The sequence below is a fragment of the Canis lupus genome, chromosome 25, assembly GCF_003254725.2.
Source record: "Canis lupus dingo isolate Sandy chromosome 25, ASM325472v2, whole genome shotgun sequence".
In the NCBI taxonomy this organism is placed as follows: domain Eukaryota; kingdom Metazoa; phylum Chordata; class Mammalia; order Carnivora; family Canidae; genus Canis; species Canis lupus.
Window position 1 is genome coordinate 20,121,865 of NC_064267.1, and position 15,496 is coordinate 20,137,360.

Consider the following 15,496-nt stretch of genomic DNA (forward strand, 5'->3'; position numbering starts at 1 on the left):
AAACACAGCACCTGGAAATGTATTTGTGTCTATGCAGCTGGATGCTTCTCCTTTTGGATGAATTCACATAGCAATTATATTTTTAATACATATTCACTATATAGCAATGTAAAGAATGTTCCTCCTAGGAAGTGCTGGGATTTCGAACTGTGAATTTCTGAAGCACACATTTGTTTTCTAAGTGAAATCCATTCATCTTCTGGTTGAACAGAAGAAATTACAAATTCACTGACATGCACAGTTTAATAGGGGATGGCATTTTAGATGTGGCTGTAGTTCATCTTGACAGGGCTAATGTAAGGCATTGGAAGCCTGCATGAATTAATTGAAAATCCTATTACAAACTCGGTGACAAATAACTCTATTCACCATAATGGCCTATTCTCTTGATCTTTTCCCCACCTCAATTAGCTCTGTTTGGCCCACTCTGTCCAAATCCATGCCAGCCAAATCCATGCACCAAGACTTAGCACTCTTAGAAACTACTCTGAACTGCCCCTTGAAGAGATCTGTAAAATTCTCAAAAAACCACAGTATGGTTCTTTTGTGACATGCTCATGTGGGAACTAAAGGAATTTATTTCTTCACAGATCACTTCCACACACCAGTAGCCCAATGGGCTTATTAACTTTTCTACTAAAGCAAATCTATTAAGTATTCCTAAAATCACACATTCTTAATATAATGAATGGCAAGGATAAAATTTATGATAACAGTGATATACATTATGATTAGCCTAGTTACATCTTTGAGACTGCAACCTAAAATTCATTAATTCACACTGATTTGCCAAATCTGGACTGCTAAGGTTATTTCAATGATCAATAACCACAGAGAAAGAATCATAAAGCTTATGGCAATCTAATCCTTGAGCAGACATTTGTGCATCTGGCTGTGTTTTTCCATGGTGTTCTTTTTCAAATAATTCTAAGAGGCTAAAAAGCCAGTTTGTGTTAAGTTTCTCAAAAGAAGGTTTCCCACATTAAATAAAATGAATTCGACTCTGATTTCAAATCAAGCAAAGTTCAGTGATCTTTAAAAGACTTATTCCCACACAGACTACAGATGATTAAGGATAAATGGTCAAACGACTTGGAAAAGCAATAAAAGAACGCATTTTCCTTTTGCAACATCTGAAAGATAAAGCCAAAACAATTGGTTTGATAGCCTCGGACTACTCTTGTGGATAAAATACGTCCCAGGCCCAAGGAGGCAATGCCTTCTCATTCATCTCCTTGGAAAGGTCTGGGAGTCATGTCATCGCCCAGGCCCTTTGCCCTCTATGCCTTCAGCAGGCTTTCCAAACGGCTGCCTTTCTTCTGTATCCTCTCATCAGGCCAAGGCCCCCGAGGATCTGCAGAGCTTACATTTCACTTGGCTACACATGAAAGGGAGGCTTAAAAGGAGAGAAAGCCAGAGAGAAACTGACTCTGCAGTCTAACCTTGGGTTTGCAGCTGTCATTCATGCTGCCAGCTTTATCAAAAACCTTGGCAATTTAGATAGGTGAGCTATTATAATAATTCTTAATCAGAAATAATTTTCAATAAATAGTGACTATTTTACTTATTTAAAATAATAAATATGACAATGGGCCAGTTTTACTCTTCAACTAATTCTCCTTCTACATTATATATACAGATTTTTTTTTAATGTATACAGATATTTTATATAACATTAAAATCCTATGGTGGGGATCCCTGGATGGCTTAGTGGTTTAGCGTCTGCCTTTGGCCTGGGCGTGATCCTGGAGTCCAGGGATCAAGTCCCGCATCTGGCTCCCTGTATGGAGCCTGCTTCTCCCTCTGCCTGTGTCTCTGCCTCTCTCTCTCTCTCTTTCTCTCTCTCTGTGTCTCTCATGAATAAATAAATAAAATCTTTAAAAAATAAAATCCTTATGAGACCTGCACACAAATATTTTTGATTAAACACTCTACACTCCATTTTTGTACCATCAAGTGTATTCCAATATATCTGGCAAAGTGCTACTTGATGATGTGGCTGAGATTCTGATGGGTAAATAAAACATTCACTGCCAATTTATTTTATAGACTCTAAATGCCAATGCCCAGATATACATGCAAGACAGCGTCTTTAAATTCAAATCCCTTCATGCATTTCTTACTGCTCCATAAAGTAAAAGAGATTCAATGACCTACTAAAAAGAGTATCTGGAAGATACTCTTGCTGTAGGAGCAGTACCACAGGGTGTATAATTTAATAATTTAGTTATAACTAAATGGGCACAAACTATGGCTGATTTCTACTTGACTTTCAGAAATTTCCCAGAAAGAACTGAAGCACAAAAAAATTACAAGAATATAAAGTATTACACACAGAGTAACAGTTAGCAAAATGGGTTCAAAAAAGGATTTTTAAAATGTGGCTCAGTCAGTTAAGCATCTGCCTTTGGCTCAGGTCATGATCCCAGAGTCCTGGGATCAAGCCCTGTACCAAGCTTCCTGCTCAGCAGGGAGTCCACTTGTCCCTCTCCACCCCTGCTTGTGCACTCTCACTCTCTCTCTGTCTCAAATGAATAAATAAAATCTTTTATAAATATATAAATTAATTGTCCTTTGTACAACAAAATACATGTTGGCTTTTCCCCACAATGTGAAAATCTATCAGAATATACCAATAGTATATCACAAAAATACTGATTCTTTAATAGTTAATAAGTATTAAGTATTGATTGCAAGATGCCTACGTTGGATTATTACTCAACTATTACTCAACTATTATTCCATCACTTGGAATGTTTCAACTTCAATATAACCAACATCCAAGATGAATACTACAAGTTATTTTTCCAAAGCAGTATCAGAAGGGACTGAGAATCCCATAATCCCATGATAGCCCATCTTTTTATCTGTACTTTCCTTTAAACTTTATTTATGGAGAGTACTGTGCTAGGACATTTTATCTGATGATCACTTTCTTAAGCTACCATCTGCCATCCACCCCAAGACAGTCACATAAAATCTTCTCATCAGACTCACTTCAATCATTATCTGCCAGCACTTTGAGGATGGTAGTTGTGAATAAACAAAAATGAAGAAATACATGTTTTCTTCATTCACATTTATTCCCTGTCTGCTCCTTCTCCTCACCGTCAGCAACTGCAGCTCAACCCACAAGCCCTCATGGAGTTTCTGTCCCAACTCATGACTAAACAGCACTCAGCCAGTTACAGCTTTCAGCCTTGTTGTTTTAGTGATATCAATCAGTGTTTTAGGGAAAGGGTGGAGGGAGAAAAAAACAAACCCAAGGTTTAAAAGAGAGGAGACAAAGTAGCCTCTTTCTCACCCATTTCCCTGGGCAGTATTCTCACTGCTTCTTACTCAAATGATAATACATAATCATTTATTTAATCAATACTCAATCAAATGTAAATACAGAATGAAATACATTGAGGTCAAAAGATTATGTTCAAACATCCAGAGAGAGAATGAAGACAGTTTTCCAAACTTAAGAAAAAAATTATATGAGATTCTAAATTTTTTTCTAGGACTGCAGTATAGGGAATAGATAAATCCACCTATGTGGGGTAGATTCAGGCCTCAATGGGGCTCCCCTCTCCTACTTGTCCAGGAAGGCCTGAGGGGGCACTCAAGCACAGTATGAAAAGCTGTGTTATGGGGGGGGAGAAGTGATCTAAGTGGACTGAGTACACTGTTTAGGAAATACCTAGATTTAAGAGATTAAAAAAAAAACCTAAGGATTTGAGAGGTAGGAAGAGAACAAGCAGAATCTTTCTATCACGATAACCTATCTCAATGTCTGTGAATAAATTCTTGCTGAATAAATAAATTAATGAATTTATCTCTAGGTGGCTGGGGTCTATGACGTGAAAGGCGAAATGTAAAAATAGCATACCTAAAGGAAAAGCAACTTAAAAGACAATTCTGTGGATAGTCAGGCTCACCAGCTGAAATGTATTGTACAATATATGCACCTATGTATTTCTGTGCCTCTCGTACTCCTCATGAATAGCAGATCGTGAGCCCATCCTTTGGAAACTGTCTTCAGTGCCTCCTATGGAACACAGTATACGGTGGCTGCTTGACACTGAGACGTAGGAGGAGCAGAAACACTGTGGAAAGAATTTCATTCCTCATTCCCAAAGGCTGCTGGGAAGCATGAAGCACATGAAGGTGCCACAGAAAACCCTAAGGAAATGTGAGCAAGTCTGCTCACCTGGTGTCCACTTCAATGTGCTCTAGAAACATGACTAAAAACATGATCTGTTCTGGAAATGGCCAATTGAATTTGTACTAAACAAAATGCTGGCATTTAAAAAATGTGAAACAAATTATATAGCAAACCATAGCAAACAAATATTTTCCTTTCAAATTCATCTGGCGGTTATGAGGAAATAGTCACGTAGTTGATATATAGCTTTTTTTCTTAGCTGGCCTTAAGAAGGGGGTATCCAACTGACAGGCAAATCATTACAGAAAAAAACTTACTGTATTTCTCTAAGGGAAGACAGCTATTGAGAATGCAGTCACGGAAATAAAATACAGGAAATTTATGTCACTCATTGCCCTGAATATTAGTTTTCTGTTTCATCACATGTTTAATAATTACAATAGTGTTTTGCAAAGAGGAAGAAAAGTTATTGGGAAAATTCTCTGCAGTAACATGAGCTATCATCTTGGGGATTCATGGCAGGATGAGGGATGTTTCCTGGTAAAAGGTCAAGTTTCTGTCTATTTGAAAAAGTTTGATTCCTGGCAAGGAATCTGCCCCTGCCCTTTCCTAAACCTCCCACCTGCCCGTGGGGGCGTGGGACTAGATGAAGAAGAATGACTGTGTATCAGAATGCTATGTGGCCCTTGCCTAATCCTTACAGAAACCCAGAAATTTAGGGGAGTCAAAAATACAGAGGCAGAGGGGTCTGTGGGAGTAGGTTTTTAATTTAAATAGAAAGATCAGGTAAGGTCCCAATCTCATTCAATGGCCTGGTTTTAGACTTTTTTGGGGGGTGGGGGGAATCCAATGTTTCCATTAATATCCCAAAGAGAGACACTCATAATTTAGACATGATATTATTTATGAAAGACAGTTCATAGTTTCAGAGTAAAATAACATTGTAATAAACCCACATGTATATGGGCAATTAGACAAAAGTGCCAAAGCACTTCAATTTAAGATAAGAAAGTATTTTCAACAGATGGTTCTGGGATAATTGGAAGCCCATATGGGGAAAAAATGAGTCTTGACTCCTACCTCACATCATATACAAAAATAATTTGAGATGAACCCCAAAAACCAAACGTAGAAGTTAAAACTAAGTTTTCCAGAAGAAAGCACAAATTAGTGATTAGATAGATCAACAAATAAATCAATCATAAAAATTTATAAATTAGACTTCATAAAATTGGAAAATTCTGTCCATCAAAAGACAATTGAGAAAATAATTTTAATCTGGAAATACAAAGAACTTCTACAAATCAACAACAAACAATGAATTTAATAACAGACATGATATGAAGATAATAATTCAAGAAGGAAATGATTGATTATACAGCCATGTAAAGGTATTCAGCACCATTAGTGAAATGCAAAATAAAACCATAATGAGATATTCTTTCACAGTCATTAAAATGAAATTTAAAAGACTGACAACAGGGACTGACCAAGAGGTGACTCAGTTGGTTGAGCATCTATCTGACTCTTGGTTTTGGCTCAGGTCATCATCTCATGGGCTGTGGGTTTGAGCTCTGTGTCAGGCTCTGAGCTCAGCACAGAGTCTGGCTGAGATTCTCTTTCTTCTTCCTTTGCCCCTCTTCCTCCTACCTCCTTCCCTCCATCTCTCTCTCTCTCTCTCTAGTAAGTAAATCTTTAAAAAAAAATAAATAAATAAATAACAGAAAATGCTGTCGAAGATACAGACCAAACAGAACTCAGATACATTGCTAGTGGGAGTCTAAAATGGTACAACCACTTTGGAAAGCTGTTTGACAATTTCTTATCAAGCTATTCATATACCTGCTCTATGACCTAACAATTCTAATTCTAGGTAATAACCAGGAAATGAAGACATATGTCCACACAAAGACCAGTAACAGAAATGTCATTGCAGCACTATTTATAACACCAAAAACTGAAAAACAAATGTCCATCAACCAGAGAAAAGATAATGAAATCCTTAAGTTATAAAAAAAAAAAAAAAGTGATACACGAGTGAAAAAAATAAAATTAATACTACACATTTATATGACCTCAAGAATAGGTAAAATCATTCTATTGTAATATAAATCAGAACAGTAGTTGTCTATAGGGATTGGGGAATAGAAATGGAAGGGTGAATGATGGAAATTTCTGAGATTAGAGATAGATTCTACATTTTGAAGGGATGTTGATTACCCAGCTATACAAATGTGTGAAAACATATTAAATTGTACACTTAAGAACTACAATTCATATAGGCCAATTTTATCTCAATATTAAAATATATGGGGCACCTGGGTGGCTCAGTGGTTGAGCATCTGCCTTTGGGTCAGGTCATGATCCTGGAATCCTGGGATCAAGTCCTACATCAGGCTCCCTGTTAGGAGCCTGCTTCTCCCTCTGCCTGCGTCTCTGCTTCTCTCTGTATCGCTCATAAATAAATGAGTAAATAAATAAATAAATAAATAAATTCTTTTACGTGTGTGTGTGTGTATATATATAAACAGTAGCAGCACTTAGAAATAAAAATTGAAATAACCACATATACCGAATATGTGACCATGTATGCACATGGAGGAAAAGATACAAAAGTATCACAGTGAATAACTTATGGCAATCAGGAGAACAGCAAAACTGGCAATATAAGAAATCTGAAGCCCAGATGTATGGAGATTAGTGCCTAGAAAGATGGCTCCTTTTTGAAAAGGAAACCCATCACTGACATACAGAGTATGTGTACATAATATAGGGTCTCTGCTATAATCTGACCTGACACTTAGCACCAGTCAGGTGTTCAGTAGATGTCCATGCTACATTCTGAATCCCATAAACAGAATGAACAGAGAGCTGTAGCAGGTTCCATGGGGAGTGGTATAGATGATAGAAGTGTTGGAAAATACGATGGAAAAGCTGCAGAAGGTGAAATATATCAATGGGGCAGTATGAAAGTAAGTATTCAAATACAATGAAAAGGCGTTACACAAGGAAAGTAAATTGGCTTCATATTCACTGAAGAAAAAATAAAGGCTTAAACTGATGTATGTATTATTTAAGTTGGAGAAAAGAATTTTTTGCCAGTGAGGGTTGTTAAATACTGCAATGGATTATTCTATCTCTTTCACTGGAGACTTTTAAAAATAGGACAATCTCACAAGTTTGGTTCTGTCCAAAGGCAAAGGAACAAAGATTATGATGCGTGATCTCTGGTAAGACTATGATTTCTTTGGCAATAAGACCATTTGAAAGAGCAATTGTATTCTTGATGATTTTGTAATTTGTTTCTTTTTTTTAGGAGTGGAATCTCAAGAATAAAGAAAGTACTAAGGTATGGGAGAGTGAGCTAGGAGAGGGCATTTAGAAAGAAAACAAAAGGAGAATATGAATTAGTTTGCAGAAATCAAATCAAATCAAGTCAGCCTCAATACTCCAAAATCTATCACAACCTGTTGCAATGTTACTTGCAAAAGTAGAGGCAAGCTCAGCTATGGTCAGTTACACCAGGTCCTCTTTTATCTCATTATTTTTGTTTATGTCAAAAAGTAATACATAATATGTGTGTTATTGTTACTACTCTCCATAAGAGTGCTCTGCCAGTTAATTAATATGAAGTTTACACAGTGAAGACTAAGTAATTACTGCAGGATAATATCCTCTTACTTTGAAATAAATCTATTACAAGGACATAAAACCAATCCTGTGAAACCCATTGGGTAGAATCAGATCTTTAAAAGATAATTAAGTCTTCATTAAAAGAAAAAAACCCAATCTACATGCATATGCTTTGGAGTTTTGGCTTTCAAAAATTTTTTAAGTATTAACTGAATGTAGAGACAATCTTATAGTTATTTCAACAAATCTCTTTTACCTTTAAGTCTGTTGTAAAATGATACTTTAAAAATATCTGTAAATATTCTGCAATACTTAAATAAGTGTTACTAGAAAATGCAAATTGCTTTTAATCTAATTTTTCTATTACATGACTACACAAGAAATGCTATGAAGAAAAAAATATTTGCAATGGATAATTTTACCAATAGATAATTATTTTAAAATGAGTAGTTTATTGAAACTTTTCTCAAAAAAAAAAGTATTCCAATTTAAGTATATTGATCATTAAAAATATGAAATAAGAAGTGTAAGGGGGAGAAGATTTACTAACTAATCCAACACTGAGAAGCCCAAATCCAGCTCTTCTATTTTCCCCTATATTTATTATTTATATATTATATATATTGTTTATTAACAATAGGATATGAATTATAGGTATTTTCAACCAAAATGAACCATTATATGAAAATGATATATTGTTTTTTACATTTCTAGGTGATTAAATATAGAGCAAAGAATATAAAAATTATGCGGAGTCCATATGTGTGGATCCAAGACTTTCATTAAGCATTTAATACATACTGCACAAAGAAGATAAGACATCATTCTAGCTCTATTTGTAATAGAAAATTTGAGACAATGAGAAATTGATCATCTGAGATAGCCATTGACAACCAATTAAATTACGGTTTTAAAATACCTACTAATATAAAATACCACATCTGTATGTTTTTTAAAATGATTTAACTAAATGTTTCTTTGAATAAGGCAACTAGTTCTTCATGTGCACCAGGCTGTGAGCGACCTGAGGGCAGGGTCTGTATATCATTCATCTTTGTATCCAGACAGCCCAGAACATGGCACAGAACCAACTTGTTGGATGACTGATTTCTGCCTGCCTCTTACTTCATTCCATCCTACAGAAATTTGCCAGATTCATCTTCTTAAAATACAGCTTTTACAAAATCATCTGTCTCATCAACCTTTTTTAAATTCCATTCCTAACAAATTTAGTTCAAACCCTTCTCTCTGGCACTTAAGATGCCCATAGTCTGACTCCAAACTGTTTTCTCAAATACTTGTTGGAGTATCTCCCAACATTCTAACCAAACAGATTCCCTCTAGTTCCCCTAATATGATCCTTCTTCCCTAACCTCTGGGACTTTTCTCTGCTATTCCTTCCACCCAAAGAGCCCTTGTCAGAAGTCCATCCAGGCTTCAAGACACAATTCAAACATCATATTTCCCAAATCCTTTCTCTATCGTCCAATATAGATGTATATTCTCCTTATGAACCTCAGAAGGTTTTATTTACAGTTCTCTCTTGGCTTTATTATACCTTTTATTATATATATTTGAGTATTTTACTAATATGCTACCAGACTCAAAACACTTTGAGGGCAGGGATGGTCTCTCACACCTTCTTGAATCACCTGTAGAGCCTAATAATGTATCTTATATACAGAAAACATATTTACTGAAATAAATTAGGTCAGTCTCTCCCTCTAGGCAATTCTCATCAACTACATAATTCTAAAAAAGAGGAGGAAGCTTCTCCCCTCCTATCTTGCACTCTCCATTCAAGCTGGCAGTCTATGTCTGGTGTTCTACTCAAAGGAATTCCACTTAAAAAATTAGTAGAGTGGCCCACATGGTAACTGCCTGTATGTACTAATCAAGCAGAAGGTCAGGGCACTGACTGACATGGGTGTCTATTTGTATTTTTGTTATTTTACCTGACCTAAGCAAAGAAATCAAAGAAAGAGACTTATATCAAGGCAGTACTTTGCAATGATGAGCTAAACAAATGCATTTAATTGCTTGAGTGACCTTTTTTCCTAAGGTCATATTGAAATAACAAATAATATTTTTTAAAAAATAAAACCACAGGAGCTCTAGAGAACAGGGAAAACATACCAGAAAACTTTAGGAATTTCTACAAAAACGAAAACAAATGGAATCAGAAAAATTTTCAGTAGCTGGATTGAAAAATATATGGGGCAGGACTAAATACCAGGATGGTAACCATCGTCATGAAGTCAACTATGTATCACAAAACATACAGAAAAAAGACAGATGTGAAAAATAACCAAAAATTTAAGAGATATGAAAGATACCTCTAAAAAAGCCTAATACCAATCTAAAGTAAGAATCATAAAGAAAAAAAAATAAGGGGGAAGAGAATAATGAAAGAAATAAGAGGATTAGAAGAAAAGTTTCATAAGCTAAAGACACTCAAGATCTGAATTACAATAATGTCATTAAGTACTAAGGTTAATAAGGAAAGAAATATTCATATTTGGAGACATCACTTTATATTGCAGAATTCCAAAGATAAGGAAAAAATTCTCAAAAATTTAGGGCAAAGTTTACCATTATGGAACCAGAATCTGATTTTTTGGCAGCAATACTGGATAAAAGAAAACGACAGAGCAATGCCTTTGAATTTCTAAGGGAACGTGATTTAGAAAAACTCAGCCAGCTAAGTTGTTAAATATTTATGTGGAAAAAAGAAAGATATTCTTGAATAAACAAAATCTCAGGAAGTTCATCCCCTGTGCATTTCAAATTAAAAAAAAAAAAAAAGTTCAGGGATCCCTGGGTGGCGCAGGGGTTTGGCGCCTGCCTTTGTCCCAGGGCGTGATCCTGGAGACCCGGGATCGAATCCCTCGGGCTTCCGGTGCATGGAGCCTGCTTCTCCCTCTGCCTGTGTGTGTCTCTGCCTCTCTCTCTCTCTCTCTCTCTCTGTGTGTGTGACTATTGTAGATTAAAAAAAAAAAAAAAAAAAGTTCAGGGGCGCCTGGATGGCAGTAATTTAGGTATTTGACTCGGTTCAGCTCAGGTCATGATCTTAGGATCATGACATCTAGTCCCCCATCAGGCTCTGCGCTCAGTGTGGAGTCCTGCTTGGGACTCTCTTTCCCACTCCATCTGCCCCTCCACACCTATCCCTTGCTCTCTAAATAAATAAATAAATAAATAAATAAATAAATAAATAAATAAATAAATAAGTAAAGCTTAAAAAAAAAGTTCAAGGAGGTATCTCCCATCCTACCCCCAACAAAACGACAGAAGACTCCTAGAGAGAGGATATGTGATACAAAAAACATGGATGGCTAAAAAATGATCTAGAAGACATAAAGAAAATGGAAAAGAAATTTAAGGAGAATTCATAGAACTTCGAAGCTACATTCATCCTACTTATATTGAAGCAGGATCTGGTGACACAGGTTGTGTTTCCCTTTTTAATGGACCCAACCACACTGCAGTGAATAATGCTTATATAATCAGAATACCACAAAATGTTTTTATGGAGTTTCAACCTATAGAATCATTCTCCAAACATAGAAAAGAAGAATTAATTACAGCTACATAACAGAACTCTATAAACTCTGATAATATAACAAACAAAAATCAGGAGTTAGGGAAGGGGAGATGGGAAGTAGAAGGAATCTCAATTTTATCCCTTAGTATCCGAAATTGATATTGTCCAAGGCTAAGGAATCAAGAAAAAGAAACACATTTTTTGAGGTTGTGCATGAAACCAGTAGAAGAACCAAATATCAGAACACAGTATAAGCCCTTAGCTCTGGAAAGTAAGATTAGGGTATGAGAGAAGAGACACTTTAATTTTCTATTTTAGACTCTTCTGTGTGGTTACATATTTTATATCATGAACAGGTATAGCTTTAAAAATAAAGTGCATAAGAAAAAGGAATGCAGTGTGTAAAATTCTAATATAGTCAACTATAAATTTTAATTATCTTGTTTATTAAATAATTCAGATATGCAAAGAAGATGGATACTATAAAAGAGAGCTCTGTACCTACAACGTAATTTGAGAAACAGCATTTTAAATGCAGTCAAGGCCGCTTATATATTCTTAAGCAACCACATAATCACCTTTAAATGAAAATGAAAAGAAGAAAAGTTAGGTAGACCCTAAATACACACCCCCTGTTCACACTTCCAGTTAATACTATTACTGATTAGGATATTTGGTTGCACTAAATAATTGACTCTGGCACTTTAATGCAATATCAACAGAACATCAGTAAAACCCCTACTATCTCATTTATTATTTCAAAATCTCTTATAAAAATACAGACTTTTTAGCTTGCTATGCTAATTATCTTTATGACTATTAAAAATAGAACAATTGTATAAAATAAGACAAATTGTTTTTTTAAAAAAAGACATAAATTGGTTCCACAATCATACCTTCCACTTCTGTAAGACCTGGCCACACTAATCAATGTGATTTCATCTTAAGACTTTATGTCTGGGAGCTGGTGATCCTGACATGCTGTAGATCATGGGGCCTGGAGAGTGAAGCATGTTAGCTTTGGAGGAAATAAAACCATAATGCCTTTCCTCAGATCAAAAGAGGTTAGTTTACTAAACTTATGAAATACATGTCACTTTCAAAAATATCTATTTCTCATGCAAACTTAAGAAGTCAACATATGATCCTAACTATCAGTTACCTCATCATTTACTTTTAAGCAGGGAGTAGGGTGGGGGTAGGAGGTAAGTTGATAGTATATGAATTCTTAGAGCCACAGTCAAAAAAAACTTCATTAATCTGAGATAGCTTTTAAAATGTTGAAAATAAAGCCATTTCTCTCTTTCTCACAAAGTGTTTTAGAAATATAAGGGCAGCTCCCAATACTACCAATCTGATTTAAGGATATAGCATGATACTTCCATTTTAATTTTCCCTGAGTGTGAGAGAGAAATGGAGAACCAATGAATGAATTCATATTTGGTGGAAGCCCTAACATGATTACAAAATCAAAACAGGTGCTTTTCAAACTTTATTTTTCAGGCCTATGAGTCATTTGGTGTTCCTATTACATGCAACTCTGATTCAGTAGGTCTGGGTAGGGCTGGAGAGGCTGCATTTCTAACAGCTCCCAGGAGATAGCAGTGGTGATGCTGCTGGGTCCAGGAACCATACTTCGAGCAGCATGGGAATCAGGGAACAGTCACCTTCCTCATGTCCTTTCTGATTCTTCTTCCTCAGTTGCTCCAGGATTCAAGCTTTTAACAGTTTCTCTTTTCTAAGTTTACTCCCAAGCCAATCTCATCTATTCCCTTCTTTTAACACCATTTATGCCAGCTATTACCAACTCTGGCTGCATATTAGGATCAACTAGGGAGTTCTTTTAAAGTCATATAAAAACCCCACCCCAAACCAATGAAGCAAAAATTTCAGGGTTGGGTCAGAAATATAGGCTTTTTAAAAAGCTCCTTCATGGTTCCCATATAAAAGGCCAAGACCGGGCAGCCCTGGTAGCTCAGGGGTTTGGCGCCGCCTTCAGCCCGGGGCCTGATCCTGGAGACCTGGAATCGAGTCCTGCGTCAGGCTCCCTGCATGGAGCCTGCTTCTCTCTCTTGCCTGTGACTCTGCCTCTCTCTCTCTCTCTCATGAGTGAATAGATAAAATCTTTAAAAAATAAATAAATAAATAAAATAAAGGGCCAAGATCTGTTATCTACATGCTAATATCTCCCAAGCCTGAACTTCTCCCCTGAGCTGCAAGTGCTTCTATTTCTCCTATCGAACGTCTAATAGATGTCTCCAAGTTGACCTGTCTAAAATAGATCTCTTGATTTCCACCTGACTCCACCAAAACCTGATCCTCTACCACTTCTTCCCATCTTGGTAAATGGCCCCACCATTCCTGTAGCTGCCCTGGCCCAAAAACTGAGCCTCATCATGATGCCTCTTTCATATTCTATATCTGATTCACCACCAATCCTGCTGGCTCTACCTTCAAAATATATCCTAAACTGGTGCATTTCTTACAACTTCGATTGCTACTAACCTAAGCCAAAATAACACTACCTCCATATTGCCACTCTTGAACCCCTAGAGTCTGATATCTACACTCTCTTGCCTGTTAACTTCCTGATGGCTTTCTTATCCACTTATATTAAAATACAAACTCCTTCCCATGGCCTCCAAGGCTTTGCATTATCTTTAACCAACTTCCTTCACTCTAACCTCTAACTCCTAACCCTACTGCTGCTTAAAACCACTACAGGCTCTTTTCTGCCTCAGGATCTTTCTCTTGTTTTTCCTTATGCCTACAATATTCTTTATAGGTTTATTTCTGCACATTGCTCAAGTGTCTACTCCAACATCACTTCAGAAAAGCCTTCCCTAACTATCCCCAAATAGCCTCACACAACCAACATCTATCATAATGTCCTCACCTTACTCTTTCTACCATGCTCATTTTCTTCGGCATTTCTCACCACCTGAAGTTATACTAGTCATTCCTTTGTTGGCTTGTTTATTGTCTACCCTCACCCACTCCAAAATACTAGAACATAAGCTCTAAAACCCAGCTTACCTTATTCAAGTAAGGATCATAAGCCTATGTCCATCCCTAACAAGTTGTAGAGACTCTAATGCATGTTGGTTGTTATGGGCAGAAAGTTTATGGCCTCTCCAAAATTCATATATGGAAGCTATAAGCTCCAATGTGATGGCATTTGGAGGAGGAGCCCTTGGGAGGTAATTAGGTTTAGATGAGGTCATGAGGATAGAGCTCTCCTGGTAGGATTAGTGCTCTTAAGAGGAGACACCAGAGTTTCCTTTCTCTTTCTCCACAAAAGTACACCAAGGAAAAGCCATGTGAGCACACAGTAAGAAGGTGGCCATTTACAAGCCAGGAAGCAGGCCCTTAACAAGAAACAAATGTGTCAGTACCTTGACTTTGGACTTCCCAGCCTCCAAAATTATGAGAAATATATGTCTGTTGCTTAAGCCCCACAGTCTGTAGTGTTTTATTAAAGAAACCTGACACTGGTAAAATGGATAAATGAATCAATAGAAAGTAACCTGGGTAGAGAGCTCTGTGGTGTACCCCAAAGCTTTGTAACTGTCCATCCTTTGGGATGTCCAGCATTTTTAGTAATGATTTCAAAGAAAGTATTTAGAACACAATTAAATTGCCAGTGACACATAACTAGAAGGAAGTGCTAGCCAACTAAAATGATGGATGACAGAAATAGGATTTTGAAAGATTTTCATCAATGAGAAATACGGACCAAACAAAGCAAGTATTTCCTGGGATGAACATTTACTAGTGTATTTTATTGTTTAAAACCACTAGCACAGGGATGCCAGGGTGGCTCAGTGGTTGAGCGACCACCTTTAGCTCAGGATGTGATCGCAGGGTCCTGGGATCAAGTCCCACATCGGGCTCCCTGCAGGGAGCCTGCTTCTCTCTCTGCCTCTCTCTGTATGTCTCTCATGGATAAATTAAAAAAAAAAAAAAAAAACCTTTAAAAAAATAAAAATAAAACCACTAGCATAGGTATAGGAAACTACAAAAGACCTGCCCTAAAAGCAGATTAAATGAAAAAGACTCAAGGACTTTTGCTAGCCACAAGTTCAATATAAGCCACAAGAAACAAGGATGCTGTCAGATTCACTGGAACATTAGCCTGCATAAATGAGATGCTGGTGGCAATTAGAGAA

General features: G+C 36.6%; 1 protein-coding gene across 4 annotated transcripts in view; it reads right to left on the minus strand.

The window, feature by feature from the left end:
- The window catches only part of SH3RF1 (SH3 domain containing ring finger 1), a 182,375-nt gene that overhangs the window by 69,442 nt on the left and 97,437 nt on the right, over positions 1-15,496 (minus strand). Inside the window, exon 1 of one of the 4 annotated variants that reach the window (XM_025462835.3) lies at positions 5,641-5,794. The exons of the other annotated variants lie outside the window; for them this stretch is intronic. Coding sequence (XP_025318620.1) covers positions 5,641-5,667 — 27 coding nt within the window. The 5' untranslated portion in view covers positions 5,668-5,794. Of the gene's footprint in view, positions 1-5,640; positions 5,795-15,496 lie in introns of those variants that run through there. 4 annotated transcript variants of the gene reach the window in all.